This window comes from Falco naumanni, chromosome 10 (genome assembly GCF_017639655.2).
Source record: "Falco naumanni isolate bFalNau1 chromosome 10, bFalNau1.pat, whole genome shotgun sequence".
Lineage (NCBI taxonomy): Eukaryota > Metazoa > Chordata > Aves > Falconiformes > Falconidae > Falco > Falco naumanni.
The window spans coordinates 11,684,679-11,709,246 of record NC_054063.1 but is presented as its reverse complement, the minus strand read 5'-3'; the positions used below and the strand labels follow the sequence as shown (position 1 = coordinate 11,709,246).

General features: G+C 38.9%; 2 protein-coding genes across 3 annotated transcripts in view; one reads left to right on the top strand and one right to left on the bottom strand.

The window, feature by feature from the left end:
• CSTF3 (cleavage stimulation factor subunit 3) overlaps positions 1 to 15,659 on the bottom strand; it is a 50,754-nt gene extending 35,095 nt beyond the window's left edge. Inside the window, exons 1-4 of one of the 2 annotated variants that reach the window (XM_040608635.1) lie at positions 15,428 to 15,659; positions 7,365 to 7,446; positions 6,768 to 6,869; positions 6,543 to 6,638 (exon numbers count right to left, since the gene is read on the bottom strand). In XM_040608635.1, the coding sequence (XP_040464569.1) occupies positions 6,543 to 6,638; positions 6,768 to 6,869; positions 7,365 to 7,409 (243 nt within the window). In that variant the 5' untranslated portion in view covers positions 7,410 to 7,446; positions 15,428 to 15,659. The remainder of the gene's footprint in view (positions 1 to 6,542; positions 6,639 to 6,767; positions 6,870 to 7,364; positions 7,447 to 15,427) is intronic. The other variant, XM_040608636.1, reaches the window with a different exon arrangement.
• Positions 15,660 to 15,837: 178 nt separating this feature from the next.
• HIPK3 (homeodomain interacting protein kinase 3) overlaps positions 15,838 to 24,568 on the top strand; it is a 113,631-nt gene continuing 104,900 nt past the window's right edge. The window contains exon 1 of the mRNA XM_040609562.1: positions 15,838 to 16,568. The gene's annotated coding sequence lies outside the window, so the exon portion shown is untranslated. The remainder of the gene's footprint in view (positions 16,569 to 24,568) is intronic.

The window sequence follows — 24,568 nt, the reverse complement described above, 5'->3', positions numbered from 1 at the left end:
ACACTACGATTATTTGTCACTACCAAACTAGTTAAACCCCAATACGGATCAGGTTCAGATCACCACAAGATCTTCTCATGTGTAGTTAACTGCACGTATACAACTTGCCACAAGAAGCGTGAATGCCGCCTGTGCAATGGTACAGTTATGCACCAATGCATATTTCTTCCCACTTCTGAATTGTTTTATGTAAGAAAGGAAAAGTGCCAAAGCTTATGGTATTATGTACACAGCACTTCATTGCAGAAGTCCAAAATTGTTACTGGATGTAAAGCGCCTGTCACACAGAAGCCATCAGTAAGAAAAAGCATACGCTAACAAGGGGAAAAAAAAACCAATGCACACTCTTAAACGAAGAATGTTTGTACTAACAGAACAGAGGAGGCCAGAATGAATGGCTTGCCTTCACAGAGTTTCTAGCCAAGAGAAGCCACTGTACTTCATCACAGCAGTGACTCAAAGCCTTTTCATAGTCTGCAAAGAGATTCCGCAGCAAATAAAGTCAAGCATTATTATGTGTAGTAACACTAATAGATAAATTTTAACAGAAAGTGTTCTCTCAGCCATCTGGCTTCTCAAAAATCGTAACAAAGAGCATCAGGTAACTCAACCAGCTGACAACTGGAAGCTGGAAGAGATGTAGAAATGAACGAGAAATGACGATTACAGTTCCCTCACCCACGCAGATGAAGATAACCAATCTGTACCACAGTGTACACAAGAAAGCGCTGTATTTTTACTTCTGGTTCTTTTGGGTTCAGACATGAGAAAAAAGCTCAAGTTTGTGCCTGACCTAACACACATATTCCCCCCTCAAAACATCAATAGAAGGATCCGCAAATGACTTCAACAAAAGAAACCACACCATGAGAAAAAAATTCACTGTCCTTGTTACATTTGAAAGTGAGACTTGAAAAGTGTTGTGAACAAGAGCTTTGTATTATAAACTAACACTTCTAATAGGGATGTTTCTGTCACCCCACCAGGAAAGAATACAACAGAACAGGAAACAGTTCATGTTTATTCATGTGAAAACAGCAACACACTATAGAAGAGGGTTCATAGTAATCTCTTCATTAGGCATCACTTCCACTTCAAAAATTAAAATTCCTAACACTTCCCCATGATATTTTTAATGATGAAATACAGAAAACAATTATTAAGAAACCCACTACTGTAGCACCACGCATCTTCTCAAACTACAAATGTCAGTTATGTGGTTAAATTTCTGGTATTATACAACTTGTAGGCCATGGTAACTATGCAAGATGTACATGCCTGCATTTACATGTTGAGTAGAAAAGATAGGAAAGAAGTTGCATTCACTTTCTAGTGCGAGTCTACAATAATCACACAGACAGAACAACATTTATTAACAGGAATGGAACAAGTCCACACATGAATAAGAAAAGATCATAAATAATACAGTTGCAAAAAAGATTAAAAATCTTAGACTGAGATAGTCAAGAATGTGTAATATGGATGTTTGTACAGAGCACCTGTACGGCAGTCTCTCAAAAGCAGAAGTTTACTATGAAGATGTGGTAGACTAGCCTGGTCCAGGGCATGGATTATATAATGGGTATGCCTTCCATTAAGAAATTAACAAAGATCAGCTAGTGATATATACAGTATTTTCAGTTGAAACCACCACTAAGCAATCTCAGCCAAGAAGTCTATTCTACTTTGACTTCTGCTCACTCCAACTTCACCCTGACAGGAGTCAGTTCCCATTGTTCCCCAAGCAGAAGAATTTTGGTGGTACGTATAACTTTTTTTCTGAACTCAGAACCAGATTAAAGTAAAACAGGGGAAGAAAATGCTTTGAAGAAACACAAACATTTTAAACAAAAACAATCATTTTTCTAAATGGTTTTATTTACATTTTTCATATACAGGTATGTTAAATGATACATTCTGACTAGTATCCACACCAGTGTGAATTACATGAATTAAAGATACTGATGTATTGCATATGATGAAATGCAAAACAATCAACCCTACGCTTTGGTCCCACCCTCTGAATCCTCATACAGCATCTGGTTTGTTACCAAGACATCTAAAATTCAAAGTGTTCATATCAAATAGAAGTTACCTGAACAAATATATCTAGTTTCATTTCTTTAGAACAAGCAATAACACAGGAGTCTTTCTTGCAGATTTGCAAGATGAAAAATACATATTAACAGCCAAACACTTTACATGCATGTTACTAGCTTTGTATTTATTGTTTCTAGACTTGGGGTATTTGTCACAACTGTCTTGTGCTTATAATTTTTAAATCTTTAATTATGGCAACCTTTCAACCTCTACTAACAACCATTCAAAGTGACCAGGATATAATGCAATATACTCTGCAACAAAAAAGGTAAAAAGGTGTGGTGTGAACTGGCCTGAAATATTCAGGACAATTACAGATCAAAGTTTTCACTCAGAGCAACTGAAACTAAAAATTCTTTAGATTGTTAAAAAGTGTTGCAAATACATGAGCATAGTTTCACAAATGTGCCTAAGAGGACTTTCAAGCTGGTGATTTCTCAAAGGAAACTAGCAGAGAAAAAGGTGACAGCTTCAAAGGCTTGCTTCAGAACTACTGAAATATTTACAACACTGGTAAAGTAAAAGTTCTTTCAAGTGCACGAAACGCATTATGAAGTCTTTCTGTATCTAAAAGATGGTGCGAACAGTCAAAGAGACAAAGGAAATAGTAATAGACAGCTGGGCCTATGGGATCATAGGGTATTACATCAGAATTTATTTTTACATTTCTGTAGCACCTTTTAGACAGGTGCCAAAATCACTAAAGCTAGCCTCACAACAACCCTGTGAGGTAGGTAGGTATCCGTTTTAATAATGGCAAAACAGGTTAAATAACTTACCCAAGAAGACACAGCAAATCAGCACAGCAGGCTAGAATCCAGATCATGTGATCTATGAATTTAACATTAAGGCACATGTGGGACTGAGACTTACACGCTCCCTTTTAAAACTGTGAAAAGGCACTGACATGTGAATTGATTCAAATCTTCTGGAAGTAGATTTTTATGGGAAAGGTATCAAGAGAAAACTGTGCTTTAAGCAACTACAGTAAATGAGTCTGAGTAAGAACAGTGGCATTACTGTAGCACTTCCTGAATTTTAGTAGATGCAGAAAGGTTAACTATTTTACTTGCTAAAATAGTTTCAAAAAGACTACAGTCTGTCAAATTCAATAAACGAAACACTCTTCTCCAAGTCTTACACATTCAAATGCTATGACTCATAAAACGTGGTGAGCTGGGAGTTTTTTACTCAATTCTATTATTTCTATGTCCTGCAACTGCTTCTTTGAACATTGGAAGAAATAAGAACCAGTGTGAGAATCAAAAGTTTTTGACCAATTCAAACTTTAATAGTTGAGTTCCCATTAACAAACTGTCAAAGCATGCTCTTCCCAGTTTATCTCCACATTCTACTGACTACCAAACCAGCAATGACAGATCTGAGCATATAAATCAGTGCTTGGCATATAAAACAGAAATGTGAAGAATTCAGTTACTTCAGCACAGTCTGCATATCAACAGCAGTAAGTTAGATGATATACTAAGTGCTGAGCACTGCTTTACACTGTATTCCACTAGGGAACAACGTCATACACAAAAAGGAAAAGTCAGTGAGCTGAACAAACACTGTCATAAAAACAAGAGGTAATCAGAGCAGTAAGGTCTGCACTTAAAAGCTCTGCATTACAAAATGCACTGGCATATGCAGGGAAACAGTTTTTGTTCATATACATTATAACCAATGATTTCTACTTGAAGATTGGAAGTGACTAAAAAGAACACATTCCTCAAGTCAGGCAAAGAGAAATGTAAAGATTTCTAACAATTTTATAAAGAATACAGCTGTTAAAGGGCTAATTCCTTTTTCTAGAAAGCCATAGTCCTAACCCTCACCCTAGCTCATCTTCCAATAGACCACCACTATGTAATGATATTCAGCTCAGATTTATGGTGTTAAGAGGACTAAATTCTCTAGTGAAAGACAACCTGCTAGAAAACCACCCCCACTTTCCTCTCCCTTTTTGTCTTTCTGTGATGCAAAGAAGAAACATTACCATGTTACAGAGGAAAGAGACATGCTTGTTTTGACATCAGGAAAAATGCAGCTTACAGATGACTGAAGATTTAGCAATTTTCAGATTTAAGTAGTGAGGCAGTGAATCAAAAGCAATGCTAAACAAAGATTTACCACAGGTTTACTTTCCCAAGTCAAGGCTGGAAAGATCTACCCTTCTGAACTACCTAAGAGGAACTTTGTAGCAGGAGGAGACTACTACAATTTCCAAGGAAAAAAGCTTTTAGAAAATACCTTCCTTATATTCATACATCTTAAGGCTGCAATAAAAGCTGCCTCAAAAACAATCCCTGTATCTCAGGTAGCCTTCAAAAATTAATTGAAATCTTAATTTATATTCAACCACACTGTTAAAAAGAACATTTTGTTTTGAATTTACTCTCAGATGGGACTGTACATATAATATGTAACTTAAAACAACACTGACAACAGTGCCCAATTGTGTGAATATATTTTTTTAGAGAGGAATTTGGAAATAGGTTATGTCAGCTTATAGCTATAAATGGTTATAATATACTAAAAAAAGGCACAGATAAGCACATTGCTTTTCAGTTATATCTGTCACTATGCGAGTTTTGAGAGAAGTTACTAGAACCAAGAAAGAAAAACTGAAAATTTAAGTTATAACTGGGATTTTAAAAACCTCCTTGTTAAGATGAAAGATAAATTTCTAAAATGTAATCTCTTACATTTCTTTCAAATATGACCCCTTTCAAGTGTAACCTCTACCAGAACTCTACAAGTTTTATCATTGTTTTGAATAATACAATCTTACATTCTATGTCTTTTACATTTGAAGTGTAGTTATAGGCAGACACACACAAACGTGAACTAGTGATCTTTATGCCAATTCTTCCCTTCTCAAATTTACCTTGTGTTACCTGGTTACCATACCTGTTGGGTAGAAGCTGATCTTCCTTCCTTGAAGCAGCATGTAAAAATTTATAACCTACACTGTTTTAAGCTTTGTCTCTGTTATGTTTCTAAATACTACTAGATTATAAATTAAAGGAATCATTTAAGAGAGGTAATGACTGACAATTCATTTCTGAACATGGTTCAAGACAAGAAGCTTTACAACGTTAACAGTACTTTCTGTTATAAGACCTACAATATAGTAAAAGGCTTTCTGAGGTGGTCTAATTCGGCTCTTAAGTTTGAGACATAAGCTAAATGTTTTAAAGTAGCACAGAAATCAGGTAACAATATAATCAAACTAGATTAGAGTCTAAAGACTGCATCTTGTAGGAAATATTGCAGGGTGCAAGAGGCTAATGGATTTGGCTGTAGCGTCCCAAAAGGAAAAATACACATCTATACGTGTTGGTGCATTTACAATCTCCCATGTCCAGTAACTGACATTCTAACTATTACTACAAACTACTGGAAACAAAATAGTGAAAATTCTATGATTTAGTTATATAATATTATATTTAGTTTACACTATTTTGAACTATAACATCTTACAATAAACTTCAATTTAAAAAATTCTGTTAGATTCCTGTGATCCTGATTTTATTTAATTATCTTCAAAATTTACTGCCAAAACATTTGGGTATATAATTTAATGTACAATAAGACATGGTACCTATACAATGCAGTTCTGCCACTCAGATTACTGCTTAGCAGTTTTCATATAAAAGGAAAAAAATCAGATATGTCATTTATCACCTACAGAATACAGGTCCCCACCCCTGTAGTTCAGCATGTAGATCTGCCTCTCAAGAAAAATGTGCAGCTAAAAGATGCCCACAAAAAGCATGTGTATTAGTATTATCAGCTACAGAAAATAAAAAGAAAACAAAACCCCTCAGATTATACAGTGCATTTCATAACACGTCATTAAAGACTGTTAAATGATCAATGCACTTAGTGGGAAGTTTTATAGTTATGTAAACAATCACAATTTTCTTGGGATTTTTACAAGCTAATGAGTTGCGCTAATGGATTTTCCCAGCATTTTCATTCCAGAAATCAGCTTCCATCCCACACCCTCCCTGAAAACACTGTTCACAGAAACAATTCCCTAAGAAAGCAAAAAAAATTAAGAGATCCAAACATTCACAGGAAGTCATTCAAGTAAGTTTGTATGTATAAATAATAAAAAAAAAGTCCTCTAAATAAATGACACGGGAGGCAATAAATTGACACGACAAGTAAATAAAAGGCTAAAGCACTCCAATACCATTGAAACGGTTTTAATGTTGTTGCAATTCCATAATGCAACAATCATCAACTCATAAAAGACCCAGTACTTTAGAATTCATTTTAATCACTCCTTTGCACCTATTTTACAAAATAAAGGCAAGGCATATTTAAAATCCCCTTTCCCCTAGATATTATGTGCCTATCTTATTTATGCTTATGAAAGTCTAAACTTAAACTCCTATTAAAACTTATATAAGAAAAAATGTAAAAATATTAACCTCTGCTTCAATGTACAGTTTCCAGAATCTGCCAGAACTGGGGAACTGGGCAACAAGGCGTTCATAGGTCTTCCGTGCTTTGTCTATAGGTTGATTCTAAAAATTGAAAATCAAAACAGCATTTACAATATTATGATTTATGTAAATGAATATGCTGATTTTACTCCAGAACCAAATAGTGCGAGTGGACCATAGATAAGGAAACGTAATCCTATGTCACTAAACCTGTGCCTCTCGAATGAGAATGCTCCAAGCGTCAAGGTCATATGGATTTTCTTCTAGTTTCTTTTCAGCTTTCTTCACTTTTTCTGGGACATACTCGGCAGCCTAGAAAAATTAAAAAGAAAACATAAGAGATCACAAGTAGAGTTTGAGAACTTCTGTCCCAGCTACAGAGACAAACAAACAACATTCTGACAACTTAACATTACAGATCTCATTTTTCATGCCTGGATTAATAAATTGTAACTTTATCTGGAAAACAAGTTGTTGCGGTAAGAGTGCATTATCTTACTGGGGCAAGCTCTACCTATTTGGTGATCCAGCTAGACTAAACTGACTAAATGTTTCTAAAACACTAGAACAAATTTGAGTTTGCCAGAAAATTTATTGCATTATGAATTTTGAACAGTTTTACCAAACTGAAACTTTCAAGATGGAAAAAGTAAATTCAAACCTATTTTTCTATTACAGACCTTGACCAAACAGTATTTTATTTTTATTACAGTCTGATGAACACATACAAACGAGCCTTAAAATACATGCGTGTTACAACCCTAAATGATATGAAGTTTTCTATTAAGGATTAAATATTTTTCTGACCTGCACTCCAACCAGCTTATTTACTAACTTGCCAACTTGACTCATTTTTCAGGCAGTTGTTAGCTCAAATCGTCTTGCCTTCCTAAGATATAAGAATAATAACCTGTAAGTTATTACTACAAGACCTTTCTTGTGAAATTTACAACTTAACTACATAATTACTGTTAGAATACACACTTCCTGTATTGTGTAGTGAGTGTGCCTGATTTACTGTACAGGAAATTCTAAAAAAACCCTGTTAATTACTAAAAGATTATTTTAATTCTTAATATTAGATCTAGGTCAATACATAGCTCTGAAGACGAAAAAGACAGCAACCAGGACAGAAGAACTGATACTCCTCTCTATCAAAGGTGCTGTCACACACTTAAAAAGGGAAACAGAAGGTAACTAGAATGACTTCTAGTAAAGTTAGTAAGCATCACTAGTGCACATCACTCCTGAAGGAAAGCAAACATTCCAAGAATACAGATCCAAGGTATTACTAATGGATTTTACCAGCAGACCATTTTGCAGCGACATATACAAAGCTAAGAAGCCAGTACTGTGCAAAACAGTGACTTAAAGAAAAGAAAAAGCTGGGGCTAGCAAATGCAGTAAGCCTAAGTTACTTAGGAACATTAGCTTTATTGTAAGGAGTGCCCTACCCCTTTGCTTTTGTCAACCTCTGCAAATGCACTACTATACAACAGTTGCTTATGTTATATATTGCAATTCAACTTGATAATTGAAAACCTGCCGTACTTTTGACTATTTTTCAGTGCTACCGGTTCTTGCATCTGTCCTACTAGCAGGACATAATTCAAGGCATATCCCTTAGAAGACTTTAGCAGCCATGCGCGTAAGGAAAAAAAAAAAAATCAGTAGAAGGGGCTTTATAGGAGTTTAAAGACCATTATTCTTTTCAATTCAGTTTTCAAGTCATTCTTAACATTAATTGCTCAGTGCAAAGCAATGTAGCTTGGAAGGCAAGTATCAAGTCCCACAACAAATTAAATTAAAAAATAAAACTAAAAATTTAGTTTATTATATTATAAAATTAGCATTGCTTCTCATTATAGTCCTTCTCAGCAAAATCTACTTGTCTCAAATAATCAAGCATGTATTATTGTTTATTTTATAGAAATGCCTATCAGGAGTACTATTAATGTCAGCTACAATAAAAAAACAACCCAGCCCACAACAACTACTGAAGCATTTGTTAAAGCACAGGGTCCTGCTCTGTCCATAGCAACTTTCAAACAGGAAAAGTGGGCCACTGAACCACAGCTCAGTTGTATTATCTCAAACCTTCCCATGTGACATACAAAACTCAGCTGACACTGCAGTGAAACAGTTAAGGCTTCCAGGAACCAGATTATCATCTATGCAGATATAGGGCAATAAACTCAGAAAGGCTGAAATAAATTAAGCTGGTGAAAAACACAGATGCTGGTAACATAATTACTGTAGGATTGCTATGATTATGTTATCTTATGCTTGATACAGGACTCCTAATCTGTGTAAGAAGTGTAATATAATGTTCATTCTTTTATTGGGAAAAAATAAATTCCTAAGTCAGCAAATATTCACTTAACAGCAGCAGATAGAAGTTCTCCATGCAGCGATATAAGAAAACAAAAAAAGGAGCTCTACAGTATTGAAAATAACTATATGATTAGGGGTTTAAACTGAACTGCTTGAAATTGCTTGTACCTTATGCCATATGTAAGGAAAGTCAACTTCAGGCCAGTGAGCACTCCCTCTCCCGGCCCTATCCATCTCCAGGATGGATAAAGGCCATCCCACATTTCAGAGGCACACTGCACTGCAGGTAAGCGAGTGTCCTGGCTCCATCCGAGTGAAAATAAGGCCTCATGACCTTGTACCTACACAAATAATCACTCCTAATATATTGAGGAAATCAACACTTAAGATCTCCAGTCTGGATGGTTTTGATAGAACTAGGCATGTGAGCAAAGATCAAACCTGTGGAGACTAACATCTACTGCAAGCATACAGTGAAAGGCAACAAGGAACATGACTTACAACCTAGTTCAACAATGAACAAAGACATTTGACTCCAGTTTTACAAACTGGATGTTAACTGCACTCTGTGCTTAGATCTGCTGTTATCACAGTTCAAGGGTATACAGCTTTTGATTATCTATTTTTCATTGTACTGCTTGCACAACAGCCAACATCCAAGACTGAATACTTAATTTTTGCGTGTTTGTTCACTGCTATGATCCTACCCCTAGATAAGCATTTTCAGTCTCTCCCTGTTTAACAGAGGCACTTGAATTAATCTCATCCTGTAAAAAGCCAGTTCAGGGGGTTAAATCAGCAGAAAAATAATCCTATTAGAAAAGTGATCAACTTTCTAATGGTTTAACTCCTTGATTTCAGGACCAGATGCAATGCAAAATAAAGGAAGCAAAACTGTACAGGACTTCAGCAGTCCTGCTTAGATCAGCTAGTTGCATCTAGTCAGATACTGGCTTTTAATTTTACTTGAATGCCTGAAAGAAAAAATGCTGTAAAGAATTGTATACAAACTGGAAAAATACTTTGTCCCTCTGCTTTTGATAACTGTGTTCAGTATACCTCCCACATAATCAGGCTCCTACCTGCACAAACAACCTTCTGAAAGTCATAGAATTATTTTAGCACTTAAGTTTCCATGTCCACAAGTATCTATTACTACCACTTAGTCTGATTCACAGCTTCCTTTTTATTATTTATACAGATAAACAGCAAGGGATTTTTCAGTTTCACATACTAAAAATGTAAAATGATCTTTATGACCACAGTTTACAAAATTTGAAAAGACCCAAAACCAAATTATCTGACGAGAAGTCTTGGAGTTCCTTCCTGCAAAATACATAAACTGTACAAAATCCAAATTTGAATTCATAAAGGGTGTCTGGGGGAACAAGATCAGAAGAAACAAAACTGACTTTTAATATTTACTAAAAGATATCAACAACTTGCAAAGAAAAATTCTTGGTTTATACCCTACTGTTGAAAGCAACAGTTAACAATTTCCTCAGGCCTCTGAGAATGAACCCTCATGACTCCGAAGAGCATCAGAAAATACCTAACCTAACACTTCAACTGTGCACCACCTAATGAATCCAACTGCTTAAAGCATCCACCTGTTTCCACAAAACTGCAGTGAAAACGAAATACTTAAACAGCTGTTCTACCTGTGAAGTGGCCAATTTAAGATGCTTTAAAAACTACCACTAATTATGAAATGATTCTACAAATAAGATGTATAGGCTGTTGTACATAGGCAGAAATTTTAGCAGCTAGTTCAGTCAAATTGATTGAACATCCAAAAGGAGGTTTACATGCATGAAGATAAAAGCTACTGTTTGGAGGTTTTGGCTAGCTGTTGCACAGTTTAGTATAGCCTGGACTGTAACAGATCTAATAAATATAACTTCAAATATATTAACATGCAATTTAAGAAGCATTACTAGTTGTCCGGCTCAGTTATTTTACAGGTTTATCTTGCCTATGGTTTTTTTCTTCAAGTTTAGTTACAGCTGTATGTGCACAGAACAAGTTTAAAAATCCTTTCTTCAGTAATACATCCCTTCACTAAAGTAGTCACAACTTACCAGTCTTTGCCCTTTCTTAAATCTGTTTTTAATGCCTTGCCTGCCTCTATTCTACCATGCAGATTGGGTCGCTATTAACAGGCATAACCCAGCATATTCAGCTTAAATAATTAAGAACGGATACTTTTTTAAGTACTCCCCCACCCCCAATCTGGGCTGTTTTATCTCTGAACAAATCAAGAGTTTTATATTAGTAACAATTACCATCCTTTTCTCATGAGACTATTTTCCAAAGTTAGCAATCAGACATTTTCTGCTTTAACTTCTTGGTATACCTGGAACTTACTGACCCTGGAAATGCAGCTAAAATAGACATTATTTACAATTGCATAAGAATTTGAAAAACCAACCACATTACTAACTCAAGTCTTTACCAGTCCTTGTGTTCACAACCTGTTCTTACAGTAAACAGTGACGGTAAACCCATTACTATATATCATATAAAACAATATGCTCTTAGAGTTCTTGCAAATGACTCCTCCTGAAATGTTAAACCCACATAATCCTGCAAGAATAAACCTCTGCTTTCAGTATTGTGTTCAATGACATCTATTTTTAAAACATTAAGCTAAAGTTAGCTACAATAACATTTAATATTGCATTTAGAATTCAGAAACTTCCATGATGTACTGTATTAGACAAGGCATGAATGAGAGGAAGGAGTACGAAGGAACAAAAGTACTAGTAAGAAGTCAGAACAGAATGCTTTAGATGTCTTTTCTATAGTCACAGAGACAATACAGACATCTTTTTTTCCACAGCTCAGTTTTGGACCAGATTCATATTCATGTAAAGTAACATGCATCACAGACTGGTGTACATATCTTAGAGACAGTTACAGGAAACGTGAAATGCATGTTCTAGCCTTAATAGATTAGAAGGCAACAAATGCAGGGGTAAACACTGCATTGAGTCTTCAGCTGAAATTGATGCCTGGCAAATAAATATTTATTACATAGAAAAGAACAGTGGCCCTCCTATGTTAGAAAGAGGCTAACACCACTAAAAATTTAGGTCTTGTTAGAGAGTTCATGAAACCACCACACGATTGAAATGAAACAAGATGTCTACATTAAGGTCTAGAAAAATGTAGACATACATAGGTACAACCATGTACGCTCTGTAGCCTTCACACACGAAGAAGACTGGGAAGAACTTGTCAGGGGACTTTCTGGGAAACAGGAGCAGATGCAGCCTTTCAGTCTACAAACGTGGATTTCTATGATATAGACAGGGCTAAGTGCCTGGTATTCCAAAAAACTACCTTTGAAATTATAGTTTGTTAAAGCGTCATGTAGACCTGGCCAGGAGTCTGGCAGGGCCTTAACAGATTTTAAGTCCTGACAGCATTCAACTGGTTCTGCAGAAAGTAATTTGGGTCCAACATAGTTAACACAGTGCAAGAATTTAAAATACGCTGCAATAGCAGTGGCTACAGGACATTTCTTTGCCCTCCCTGCCCCAGTCTGTTCCACAATAACGACATGAGGAGGAGACAACCTACATAATGTAACTTAGGCTCCTGATCTACACAGTAAAGTAGCCTAACAATGCCTGGAGCTAAGCTCAGTCTACAGGCTGTAAAGCCACATTCCAATTGCACTGCACCTGGTACAATAAAGCCTCCTGAACCCCAGCTGGGTCTTTAACCTTACCTTTACTCTCCCACACTCCCTACACCAAACATTCCATCCCGTTCTTCCTTCCCACCCTATTACTTGCTGGAGACAGCACGGCCATTTGTTACTCACCTGGCTGCTTTTGCAACTCCCCTACAAAACCTAAGATCTCGGAAGCAAGATGCAGATGCCCCTGTATGTCAGAGGTAACAACTCTGACTTGCCCAAGATCTTTAACATCTACACCATACACTATCATATACATCTTATGCACACCATAGATGTAAATTAATTGCACAGTCACCCCTTTATACTTATCTGTGTGACTGCCAATGAAAATGTCACCCAAAAACTCAAGAAGCTGGTCATGGAAACAGATGAAACCTGAAATAGGAAAGCCAGATGCCATCCAACCTCTGCCTAACTTCAGCTTCCTACAGAAAGGACCATTTATAGCCATAAGGATATTGTGCACGCAAAGTGAGAGCCCTTCAGATAGGACTAGATCATATAGCAGCTGCAACGTGGGGAAGGGAGCAAGGCACAACTGCCCCAATCACAACGCTCTGTTGTTCCTTCTTCTACAGAGACACAGGGAATTTAAAGGTTCATCATGCTCTGTAAGACCACAGCCAGAGTGGCATCAACACTTACTTAAGGTACACCTACCTCACTATTCAACTGGGTAAGTCGTAGCCCATGGTGCTAAAAACTTCATGACATTATTGCCAAAGACACTGATATCAAATTATGGCCTATCTTAGCATTAGGAGTAAGAAACTGAAGTCTGCCAGGGTAAGAAAAAGATTTCTAGAGGACAAGTTACTGAAACTGAGTAGAATTGATGGAAGGAAGTTAACTGACCATAACAAAATTAGGGACTTACAGGAAACCAAAATCCAGAGGCCTTCATAAAGGGGACGGAGTAGTAAAACAAAATAATTTAACCCAACCTATATGTGAGTTATTTCTTTTTATTTAAAGTGCATCCAATGTGAAAACAGTAATCAAAATGGGCAAAAAGGATGAACATTAACATGGATCAAAACCCCAAAATCCAAGCCAGATGTTATGCTACATACTTTACATAGGATGCAAAAAACTATTTTCAGTTTTTTGAATGCTAAAATCCTGTGATAATCATTGCAGTAATTAAAGCTGTTGCTTCCTAGAATAGCTTCTACTTCAGTATACAGACAGTAACTCAACCTTCTGCATATTAAATTCTCCCTTGCAAAATAAAATAAAATCTTTTTTTTTACTAAAAAAGTACTAAAAAAAGTACTGTTTTTCTTTTTAAAATACTAATGTATTACAAGCTACAGAAACACACACACTACTTGAACCAACAGTTTAATTATGCAATTAAACATCAATGTAATTTAAAAAAAACACTGGAGTGGGTAGCTTAAATGTGAAACATACTGTACACCAGGATTATTAAAATTTTATTGTAATATTCTTACTTCTTTGTAGCCATCTACCCTGCAGTGCAATAACCCTTTCTTAAGAATCTCATGCTTAACCTGACCAGCTTTGAGCATATAGGGAAGTAATTCATAGGGTATTTTCCTAATCAGACAGAAATGTAGTAGTTTATATTCTGAGCACTTGTCCTTCCTACTCCCCCCCCCCCCCCGGAACTGGTGATCCTGCAAAGAGTTTACAGGCCACTGTTTCAGAGTACAGGCCCAGACAGAGAAACATAACCTGTTTTGTAAAGAGATGGGCATTCTATAAAGAAAAACTTCTTAAGGGAGCACTAAAGAATCAGCTTTATTTTAAGTACTTTTATAGGCTACACTGGCCACTAAGGCATACCACAGTGCTATTGATCACCCCTCCCTCTGTCAGGAACTTTCATCCCCACCCCTCCAATTAATACTGATTTTAAACATAGCATTAAATGTTAAGGCCTATCTAGAAAAATTCTGCCACTAAGTAGGAGATACTTCATGGTAATACCAAATTTAAAAAGATGACAAATGCCACTGACAGCACCTGCCTAGAAAATAAGAAATTATGATAAATAATTCAGCATATTAAAAAAAACAAGCCTAACTGAAACAGCAGTTATATCTCTCCTCCAACAGCAAGAATGTTGTAACACAAAGAAGACTCTTTATTAAATAAGCGTATTTTTACTGTTTCTAATTTAAAAGTGTTTTAATAATGACTTATTCTAGAGAAAAACGGTATTCTTAAAGAGGCACACAGCCTTACGCGTTAAACACGCATGTTCACCAAACGCTTACTTTACAGAACAGTGCAAATAGCTTATCCAGGTTTCAATTTTCTTCCAGACTGCGTGTACTCAATGACCATGAACACCGATCAGGAAAGCGAAACTCACTGGAGCGTCTATTGTCCACCTCCACCTGAATTAAAGTTTGCTTACCATACTCGCGGAGGTTGAGAGAGGCCCAGTTTTCCCAGCGTTACCGGTTTTACCGCGGGTGGAGGCTGGCGGCGCCCCCGCCTTCCCCCCCGCGCAGCCGCCCGCTGACGAAATAAGCGCGAGTTCCTCAAAATGGGTGTGTGCGGGGGGGAGGGGAGCCCTCCGCCGGCCGCGCCGCCGAGGAAGCCGGCAAGGCCGAAAGAAGGGGCAGGGGCTGCGCTCCCCTCAAGCCCCCGGTGCGGCACGGCAGCCAGCACAGCGGCAGCTGCGGGCGGCGGCCGGGTCCACCGGCTGTGCCATACGCTCTGCCCCGCCGAGGCCTGCACAGCGCGGCCGCCACTCGGCGGCCCCAGGCCGCGCCCCGCCCCACCGCAGCGATCCTAGCCCTCACTCCCCCCCTCAGGGAGCGGCCTACGACCTCTGCCTCCTCCTGCTCACCTGGTCGCCAGCGGCTCCCTCTCCAGACATAGCGTGTTAAAACAGGGCCGGGGCACAGAGGCCCCAGACAGATTAAAAAGCCCTTTAAAAAGCGTCCGGCGCTGCTGCCGCCGCCGTGGGCGGCTCCACCGGTCGCGCCAACCGCTGCGGCCCAAACCTCTAGCAGCGTTAACAACAAAATGGCGGCGCGGCGCCTCCGGTCCGGCTTTCAGCGGGGGCGGGGGGCGGAGCGGCGCGGGGCACGCTGGGAGGAGCCGGGGCGGTGCCGAGCGGCCGCTGGTCGGCTGCTGGTGGCGCGCAGGGAAAGGGGCGGGCGGCAGGAAGTGCGTCACGGCGGCGCGCGGCCCTGGGGCGGAAGCGGTCAGTGAGCGCGTCCCGGAGGCAGGCCCGGAGGGCGCGGAGGGCGCGGCGGCGCGGCACCCGCGGCGGGGCCCGGCCTTTTTCCTCCCCAGCCGTGTGATGGGCGGGCTTGTGTCCCGTGGGCTGGCCCCGCGTGCCTCCCGCCGCGTAGGAGCGGGGCGAACGAAGCGCTGGGGCCCGCCTCGGAACCGAGCGGGGCGCTCACTGAAGGGTGGCCGAGTAGGGCCCTGAGGGCCGCGGCAGGCATACTCATGGCGCTCGTAAGGGTCGCAGTGTGGGCGTTTTCTCCTGTTGCTCGGTCCCCGTTTCCTGATGGGCCGTTTATTCTTGAATGTCTGAAGGACAGTGGGCAGAAACTAGGAGGTTTTGGTGATTTCTAGCGCTAGCTTTGCGTGCTCATCATGGGCTATTTCGTTAACGAAGCGTTGCCTCCTGAACAGTCGTTTCTTTGCAGCAAGCCGGCACTCTCTTGGTGAGGTGGCGTCAGCAATGTCTGCTAGCAGTAGACCCATCCCTTCCACCTCACAAGAGCGCTTATTAATCAAGGAGGCAAGTTCAAAGGACAGACCAAGAGGTCATAATCTCAAAAGACCTCAAGGACACAGGAGGCAGCTCCCCCTAAAGCTATTTAACTTTATTTGCAAAGTAATCATCGGTCTGTCTGTGAGAGAAGGGCTTTGAATCAACTACTGCAGAGAAACTGCTATGTGAAACATTCATTGAAGGAGGCTTGGCACATAACCAAGGTGAAAGCTGACTTAGCTGCCTTCACAACATCGGTGTAAGTGTTCTTAAAATTGTATAATACAGTCATTTTTATGCAGAAAAACCTGAAGTAACTTGGTACTAGCACTTTGGATTCCTTTCAGTTTCATCTTTAAAAGTTACTTTCTTAGACCACAGTAAGGTGTGGAAAGAGGACATATGAAAAACATAGTATGTAACTTTTTTGTCTGAAGCTTGACCCCAAAAATGGGAGCAAGTAACCACTTACTTGGCCAATCTGTGGAGTAATGCTTTTCTTGGTATTGAAGAATTCTGATTGTTATTCTTCAGAAGTGAGATACAAACATGTCTATCAGTCTGTCTTGATAGATAAGCTGTCCTGTTCTCCGCTTTCTTAGAGACTAGTGGTTTTGTGGTAAGAGGTTAATTTGTTGTTTCTTACGGGCTATTTCTTCCATGTCACAACAGAGTAGATTTTGAAAATATTTGTTACATAAATAGAATGTCTTTGCAAAAACCTGTATTTTGTAAGTTCATCAGTGTAATGTTTGTACATTTCCCATCTAGGAACCAATTCTTTATAAGTAATAGCTTAAAACAATGCTGGTGAGAATTTTAATTAGAGAATATGTATGTTACTCAAAGTCTGCGGAGTGTCAGCTTAGTGGCCTGGCTGAAATTTTGTTCTAGCTCCTTGGTTTTTTTTGTTCAAGTATATTTCTGTTCTAATTTTAGCTGCTTCAGGTTTTGGTATTGTCTTCTTCAGCTTCATAAAATGATAAAGGGGTTTCTGAATGATGACAGCAACAATGACATCTTGTTCGTCAAATAGAACTAGTTAGTAAAGAGCAAAATAAGTCATGCGTAATGTCATTAAGACTTGCTCCTTACATCCTATAGCCCCTCACCTCACATAATAAAATCACGTACTATCTCTTAAACTGGTGTCATTCTTGATTTCTGTAATTCCATGCATAGAACAGACCTTGGGCAAAACCCCAGCTGCTGTAAATACAACTGGTGCTGTAAATCAAACTGGCGTCAAGTGTTGGTGTGATAGCTTGAATGAACTAATACATGGCCTTAACTGATGTGTTAGTTGGAGAAAATTGAAAGGAGCACTAATGTACAGAAAGAAAATTAAATATTAAATTCTTATTGATATGTTGTACCTTACCACTCCGGCCTTAATAGGTTGCCTTGTTTTGCAGTTGAATGTGAACTTTTTCACAGCTGTGTGATAATGAAGATGTTCATGTTTTGGTGTGAATGTCACAGTGGGCAGTATTACTTACAAAACCTGTGTGTAAATAATAGGTTATGTTTCAAAGTAACTTTGAAAATATTTCCTTGTCTTTAGAGTTTAGATACACAAGTGTTAGCTAAACTTAAGTTTTGCTTTGCCGTGACTTGAATTTGGGCCTCATGCAAAAGTCTACTGGCTTGAGTTCAATGGTGTTGTAAGTTTATTTTAGTTGACCCATTTGACGGGCTGATTTGGAGCTTTCTTTTTGATGATATGGGAGTAAATAATGGGGATGCAGCAGTCCAGCTTACAACAGCCACTTAGTTGCTAATTCCTTCTGCGTAGCTCAAATGTTTTAGGATGTGGCTGTTCCTTCCCATCCTTCTGAAGCTGTGTCATCTTGAGTGGGGTAGCTCGAGGCTTCTGGCCTAAGGTAACTGGAGCAGCAAAGGCATGATTACAGACCTGTCTGCTTGGGAAGGCTGCACTTTAATTTTCAGATGGTTTGTGATATAAAAGCAACAGGACATTGCTAATATGTATTATGCTGTAGTGATTCATGCTTAATTCAGTAATTGACATGAAACTTAATGGGAAGCTATGAGTTAACATGTAAACTGTTGTGGATTATACTGCTTTGTGAGTGTTGCAGAAATTGAAAACAAATCTGAAACTGAACATGAATTGAAGACTACTATACCTACAGTTCAGTGGTACTTAAATATTTCTTCTTGGGAAAAACGAGACAAAAATCATGTGCCACTTAGAGAAAAACAACTGGAAGAAAGTGAGATCTTAAAACAAGTAGGTGTTGAACTTTAAAGGCTGCCAGGCCAAGATCTTGGCATAAAGTGTAGCAAACTTGAAAGGAAACTGCTTTCAGAGAGTTGGGGCAGTAGTTATCAGAGCTGACATACCTGTCCTCCACGTGACTTCAGCTGTCACAGCAAATTATTTTTTAGTACTAGTTATGAAATTGCAGATTTTGTGCAACCCTTTTAGTGCAACTGTAACCACTAAAAACATTGTTCAGAAACTTTTTTTCAAAAGGATTCACTCACAGATATGTCTGCTCAGTGCTAGAGAGAATGTTTACAGCCCAAGTCCGAGCTGCCCTATTAATTTCTATGTGTTAATGCTGAATCTCAAGCTACCTGAATGCGGAGGATGCTGGGAATCATCCTTCCCACTCCATCATGGTATTATTGGAGGCTGTGGGCTGTGTCACCCCTCTTCTAAGATGGATTTGAGCATACGCAGCGTGATGACTTTACCTGTAAACAAGTCTTGCTCTTGGCCAGGGTGATGGTGAGCCCTGTTGCTTCAGCAGTTGACAGTTCTGCAGTACTTGCGTACCAATATAAAGCCCATAATCTGTCCTTTTATATTTCTAAATTGACAACACTGTGGGAATTCTGTGAACTGAAAAAAAGAAGGTGGTCTAAATTTCTATTCCCATAGGCCATAATTAAGAATGAAATTCAGCTTTCTGCCAAACTGGTTTTGCTCCCCATTTGACATGCACTGGTGTAGAGGGAGGTGTGCGTCACTAATTGGTTGCATCAATGGCAAAGATGAGGAAGGGAGAAAAACCCAAGCTAACAAGCTTTGCTGAGTTTGTTTTCTTGGGCTGTGTACCAGTACTGCTGCAGTTAGTAGTGAAGAGCGAAGAAGCAGCTGGGGGGGGGGGGGGGGGGGGGGGGGAGGTGGGTGGTGAGGAAGAGAAGGCGACAGTCAGCTGAAAATGGTATCCTCTGAGGACTGTTCAGCTGACAGGAATGTCAGTGTGTGAAACTATTTGCTTGGATATGTGACTGGTAGGAGCTGTGGCATCAGATCTGTTGGCTGAGTAAAACTCTCTGAAATAGGTTTATTTCTGGCCGTTCTCTCACTCATCACTGTCATGTCACATGCAGCCTTACAGAGAGCCTTTCTTTGCTCTAAGGAGAGGATTTACGTGTCCTGCAATAGGAGACTGGAGCAGTGAGCTGCTTGCTCGTTACATGAGACGCAGACCGATACATGCACTGTGGGGTCTGGAATATGGAAGACCTTAATATGTCAAAATGATGCAGCCTGGGTATGGGATCCATTGGCGCTTCTGTGTTGCTGGATCCAGTGGTGGTCTTGTTTATCCTCAGTAGTTGGGGAGGAGATGTCTTGTTTCACTCTAGTTCTGCCTTGTTTCTGATTCATGCCTTCTCTTGTCAGCTTTCCCGTTGGACTACTACTGTAGGCAATCTGTGCAAGAACGGCTTGGTAGGCATATGCCGTGTGTGTGTTATTCCAGCTATCAGTGTCTGAGGTGTTGGTGGTTATCGTCCCAGTAGAGGGTTACAATATGGAAAGTACACAGAGGGTCATGTGTCATGAAAGGTGTCTAGATTACAGGAATAGAAATGTAAGTTATACAGCATTAGCAAAGAATGAAATTGTGTTGCCTGTTACCCAGTGAATCAGGCTTTATGATAACAGTCTGTTACGAAATTGAAAAGAAGGGAATCGGTGACACGCAGCGGTAAATGTTGTGGGTGTAATGCAATGAAAGGGAGCTTTTTTTGAGAATGGAAATGTGTTAGGTTTTAAAATTAGTTCATTTAAGGAGTGAAAGTAATTCAGAAATTTAGTATATAAGCAGAGAACAAAAGTGAATGGATTATTGACTAACTAGGATGAGTAGTAGAAAATAATTGTAGTGGACTGCGTAGTTGCAGTAATGTATTTTGACAGTGTAATAAGATGTTAAAATTATGGATTGAATTCTAGCCTCCTCAACATCAATTCCTTGGCTTGAATTGGCTATCATTTAACGCTACTTAACACAGTATTGCCTTGTTTATTTTTTGTAAGCAGCTTTTCAACTTCCCAAGGAAAGTGTAAATAAACCACATGTAGACCAAACAAGCTTTTTCTAAATCTTGTTCTGTCTTTACTCCAGGCTTCTCTTCTGGTATAAGTAGTGGTTCTCTTTCTGTATATCTGTTCAGTATTAGTATTCATCCATGTTTATTTATGTTTCCTTGTGGATTCTTTGGAAAAATTACCATAATGAAATGAAATCTGAAGCTGGATTTCTGTCTCTGTTTAAAACTGTAATTTAATGAGCATGAAACAGTCAAAATAGTGCTGAAATTTGTTCAAGCCAACAGGTGGATATCCTCAGAGGCAGAGTTACATTGGGTTTTTTTCTTAAGATTTGTGGACAGATATTTATGGGTGTACCATTTATAGTCTACATACCGTGAGTCCAACATGTCCTGAATGCTTTGGGTGTATAGTATGTGTGCAGATCGCTTCTCCAGTACGTGCACCGTCAGTCTCGCATGTCCGGCAGCCGTTTCCATGGCATTCCTGCATGCCTACCACCAGGCTGGAACTGTGTCCAAGTCTCTGAAAATGGGAGACTAACATCCCCCAGTTCTGCCTGGACAAAATTTCCAGGCAGAAAAATAGAAGAAATCTAGAAAAACTCAAATTGCAGAACAAAGTTTAAAAAAAACCCCACAAAACAAAGCCACCACATAAACAAACGAAAAACCAAACCAACCAAAAAAACCCCCACTAAGTAATGTTATTTGTCTCTGCACCGGATTGGAGTCCAAAAGAAGGCTTGCAGCCAGAGGGATAAAGATGAAGTAATGTATGCAAGTACTGCAACACAGTTCACTAATTGCAGTGTTCTCAAATTTTTGAGTGTTTGATTTTAACCTAAGTATTTTTGAAGTGGTTAAAACGTGTTTAATGACCGCTGCCATGGTTAGATCTCTTCTTGCAGCTTGCCGCTGTTTGCTTGTGACCACCCAGTGTCCCCAGCACTGTGACTCACCCGGGAGGTGGCAGACAAACACCACTCCGTCTGGGCTGGAAGTGGAGCATGGGGACAAGCAGCATGACCCTGGCAGCTGCCCAACAGAGAAAATGGCATGGTAGTAACTTCTGGTCTTTTTATGTCTAGATTACAGGACGTTTTCCTGCCACATTACTATTTCACACCAGAAGTGGCTTTCTATGAATCCTACTGTGAGTCACAGCATGCAATGACGAATCACTTCTACAGTGTTCTACCTTTACCTTATTTTACAAAAAGTCACGTGCATGCCCATATTAAGGATATTAATGCTTAAAGGTAATAATAAGGCAGAAAGTACAAGCATATGGAAGGAAAACGGAGGCATCAAAGGATGATTGGAAATCAAAGAGGGAACTTGTCAGTATTTAGCATAGCAGTCATCATCCAACACATAAAAAGGAGAACAAAGGGAGGTGAGGCAGAACATACCTTTTGTAATTAGTGTTGCACACTTGCGTACTAGTATTCAGCCTCAGTTGCTTTCTAATGCATGCTTACTCTGGTTGTAAATACATAGACACAGCCTTTTAAAAACATAGTGTTGACTGCTGTTATTTCTCACTTTGAATCAGTGATACAAAATTTAGTGTTAAGTGTGATTGTCTGAAATACTGGAGTGCTTCCAAAAATGTTAGTGATTAACCACAAATAATAATTGACTATCTAAGCATAGTGTTGCTTGCGTTCAGATGCCTTCTAGCTGAATAATTCAACCATCATAAGATGAGGGTGTAGAAGTTTATATAGATGCTATTCATTTTCATAATACATTGGAATACATAAACACAGAACATCACAGGTTTCCACCTCAGGCTGTTTTGGGTAGAACTCTTGTTTTCTTAAATACAAATTGTCCACAAACTGGGTAGTTCACCCTGTTGACATAAATCCTATCTATTCAAGTGCTGTGTTTGTGCAGCCTAGAGAAACAGGAAAGGTGGAACTGGCCAACCAGTCCACCTGTAATGGAGGTGGGGAGGTTGCTAAGCGACTATAGTATTTGATGTTTTGCTTGAAAGCTCAGCTCCAGGAAACAAGGGTTTACATAAGACTTAATCTTTCTTTCTTCTAAGTTTGTTTCCTTCTATTAAGGAACAAAGCTTGTTTATGTGATCCAGGTACACCACAAACTCTCAGGTACCTAGAAGCAATGTGAAAGAAATTAAAGTTTAGAGTTGTTTTAATCATCTTATTTTAGGCAAGCTTGACTTACAAATCTTGGAAATGCCAGTACTTGGAAATAGCAGTCACCCTCTTATGGTGTACAACTTGCTCCACAAAATATTTCTTGTCTCAGTTCACCTTCAAAACCTATTGTGACTGTCCTCTGTGTCCCACCTTAAGCTATGCTGCTGTCTCTAATGCAGCTATTTTCAGAGTTTATGGTTATCAAAATTTATTTTGAAGAAATAACTAATGTTTCTGACCTCTGTGCAAATCTGTACCAGTGTCGTTACCTAGTCCAGTTTTAGCCTGCACATTGCACTTGAAATAACGGCTCCCTTAGAGTTTATCTCTGTGTAAATTTACCTTGGCAGATTGCGTGCTTTTTGAATTAAGGGTTATGCTTTCATATTTATCTATAAAGCATCTGGGTACCATGGTGACCGTATAAGACAAGCAGAGATTTATACTTAATGTTAACTGACTATGCCAGGGTCCTTTTCCATAAGAAGTTGGGCTTCATGTTCACAGAGCTGTGTTCTCTAGTAAAAACAGTGATTCCAAGTGGTAGTGTGTGCTATATTTTAGTAAGCTAATAGGAGCACAAAGCTAAGGAGGTGCTTTTACATTCTCTTTATTAGATAAGCTTGTAGTTAGCAGTGAAGTTACTGCATTTGAACCTCAGTTATTATCTCTTAGCTCAACCACCACATGCTATGGTAGAATTTCCTTTTGTTTGGTATTTCTGAAATAGCATAACACTGCACTTTGAAATCTCAGTTAAAGGAAGTGTCTTGGCCTGAGTGTAAGAAAAATTATGCTTCAGGTCAATGGTCTGAAAAGTATTGCCTCTTCTAGGCAGCTCTAATTACATATTGATTATACCTAAATCTTACATTACAGTTAATTTCATGTTACATTCATGCATTTGTTGTTTTTTCCTTGTGTTATTTTGACAGTTTTAAAATAATAATACATGGATGAGTGTTTACTGTGGAACACTCAATTCTTTTATTAGCATACAGAGGGCAATGAGGCAGAACAGGAAATCTCATACTTATATATTAGCTCTTGTTCCAAGCAGTAATTTTCCAAAGACTGTCTGGGGACAATATTGGGAAAATTCCTCTGTGATTATGGTACACATTATCACATACTGTTTATGAGTTGCTCTCGCAATACAGCAAAGCAGTTAAAACCCTCAATGGTGAGCTACCAGACAGGGCATGAAGCAGTTCCTGCTGTTTATTACTATGATTGTAGTTGTGTATATATGTATGTATATGTAAAATTACCCAAAACATAATGATTCTGCAATGATTTAACATAAAAATGAGTGCACTGTGGGTTTTTATACTATTTGTTTGCTCCTTGACCAGAAATGATCTGCCTTTTATTTCTCATCATTCAGTCTTTCTGATGCCACTCTTATTGTGGTAGTTTGCCCTGGTTTTGTTCTTGAAACAACAGAACAAGAGCTGCTGTGTATCGGAAGTAATGCATCTATTCCGCTGTATGAACAACAGAATTTCAATGCAAATTTGATTGAAAATGAATTAATCCCACAGCTTTCCTTTCTATTTCTGTAATTCTTTAGAAGTTATGAGCACAGAAAGATGTATGTATCTCAGTACAGTTTGAGAATGCTATGCTCTCAGGCATGACAGTAGGTTTGGGAATATTGTCAATGCTAATTACCTTGTAAATTGAAGCCCCCATTGCAACAACTGTAGCTTTACCACTGACACAGACATTGCCAGCAGTCCTGAACCGGTTTAGGAGTAATTGTTTCCAC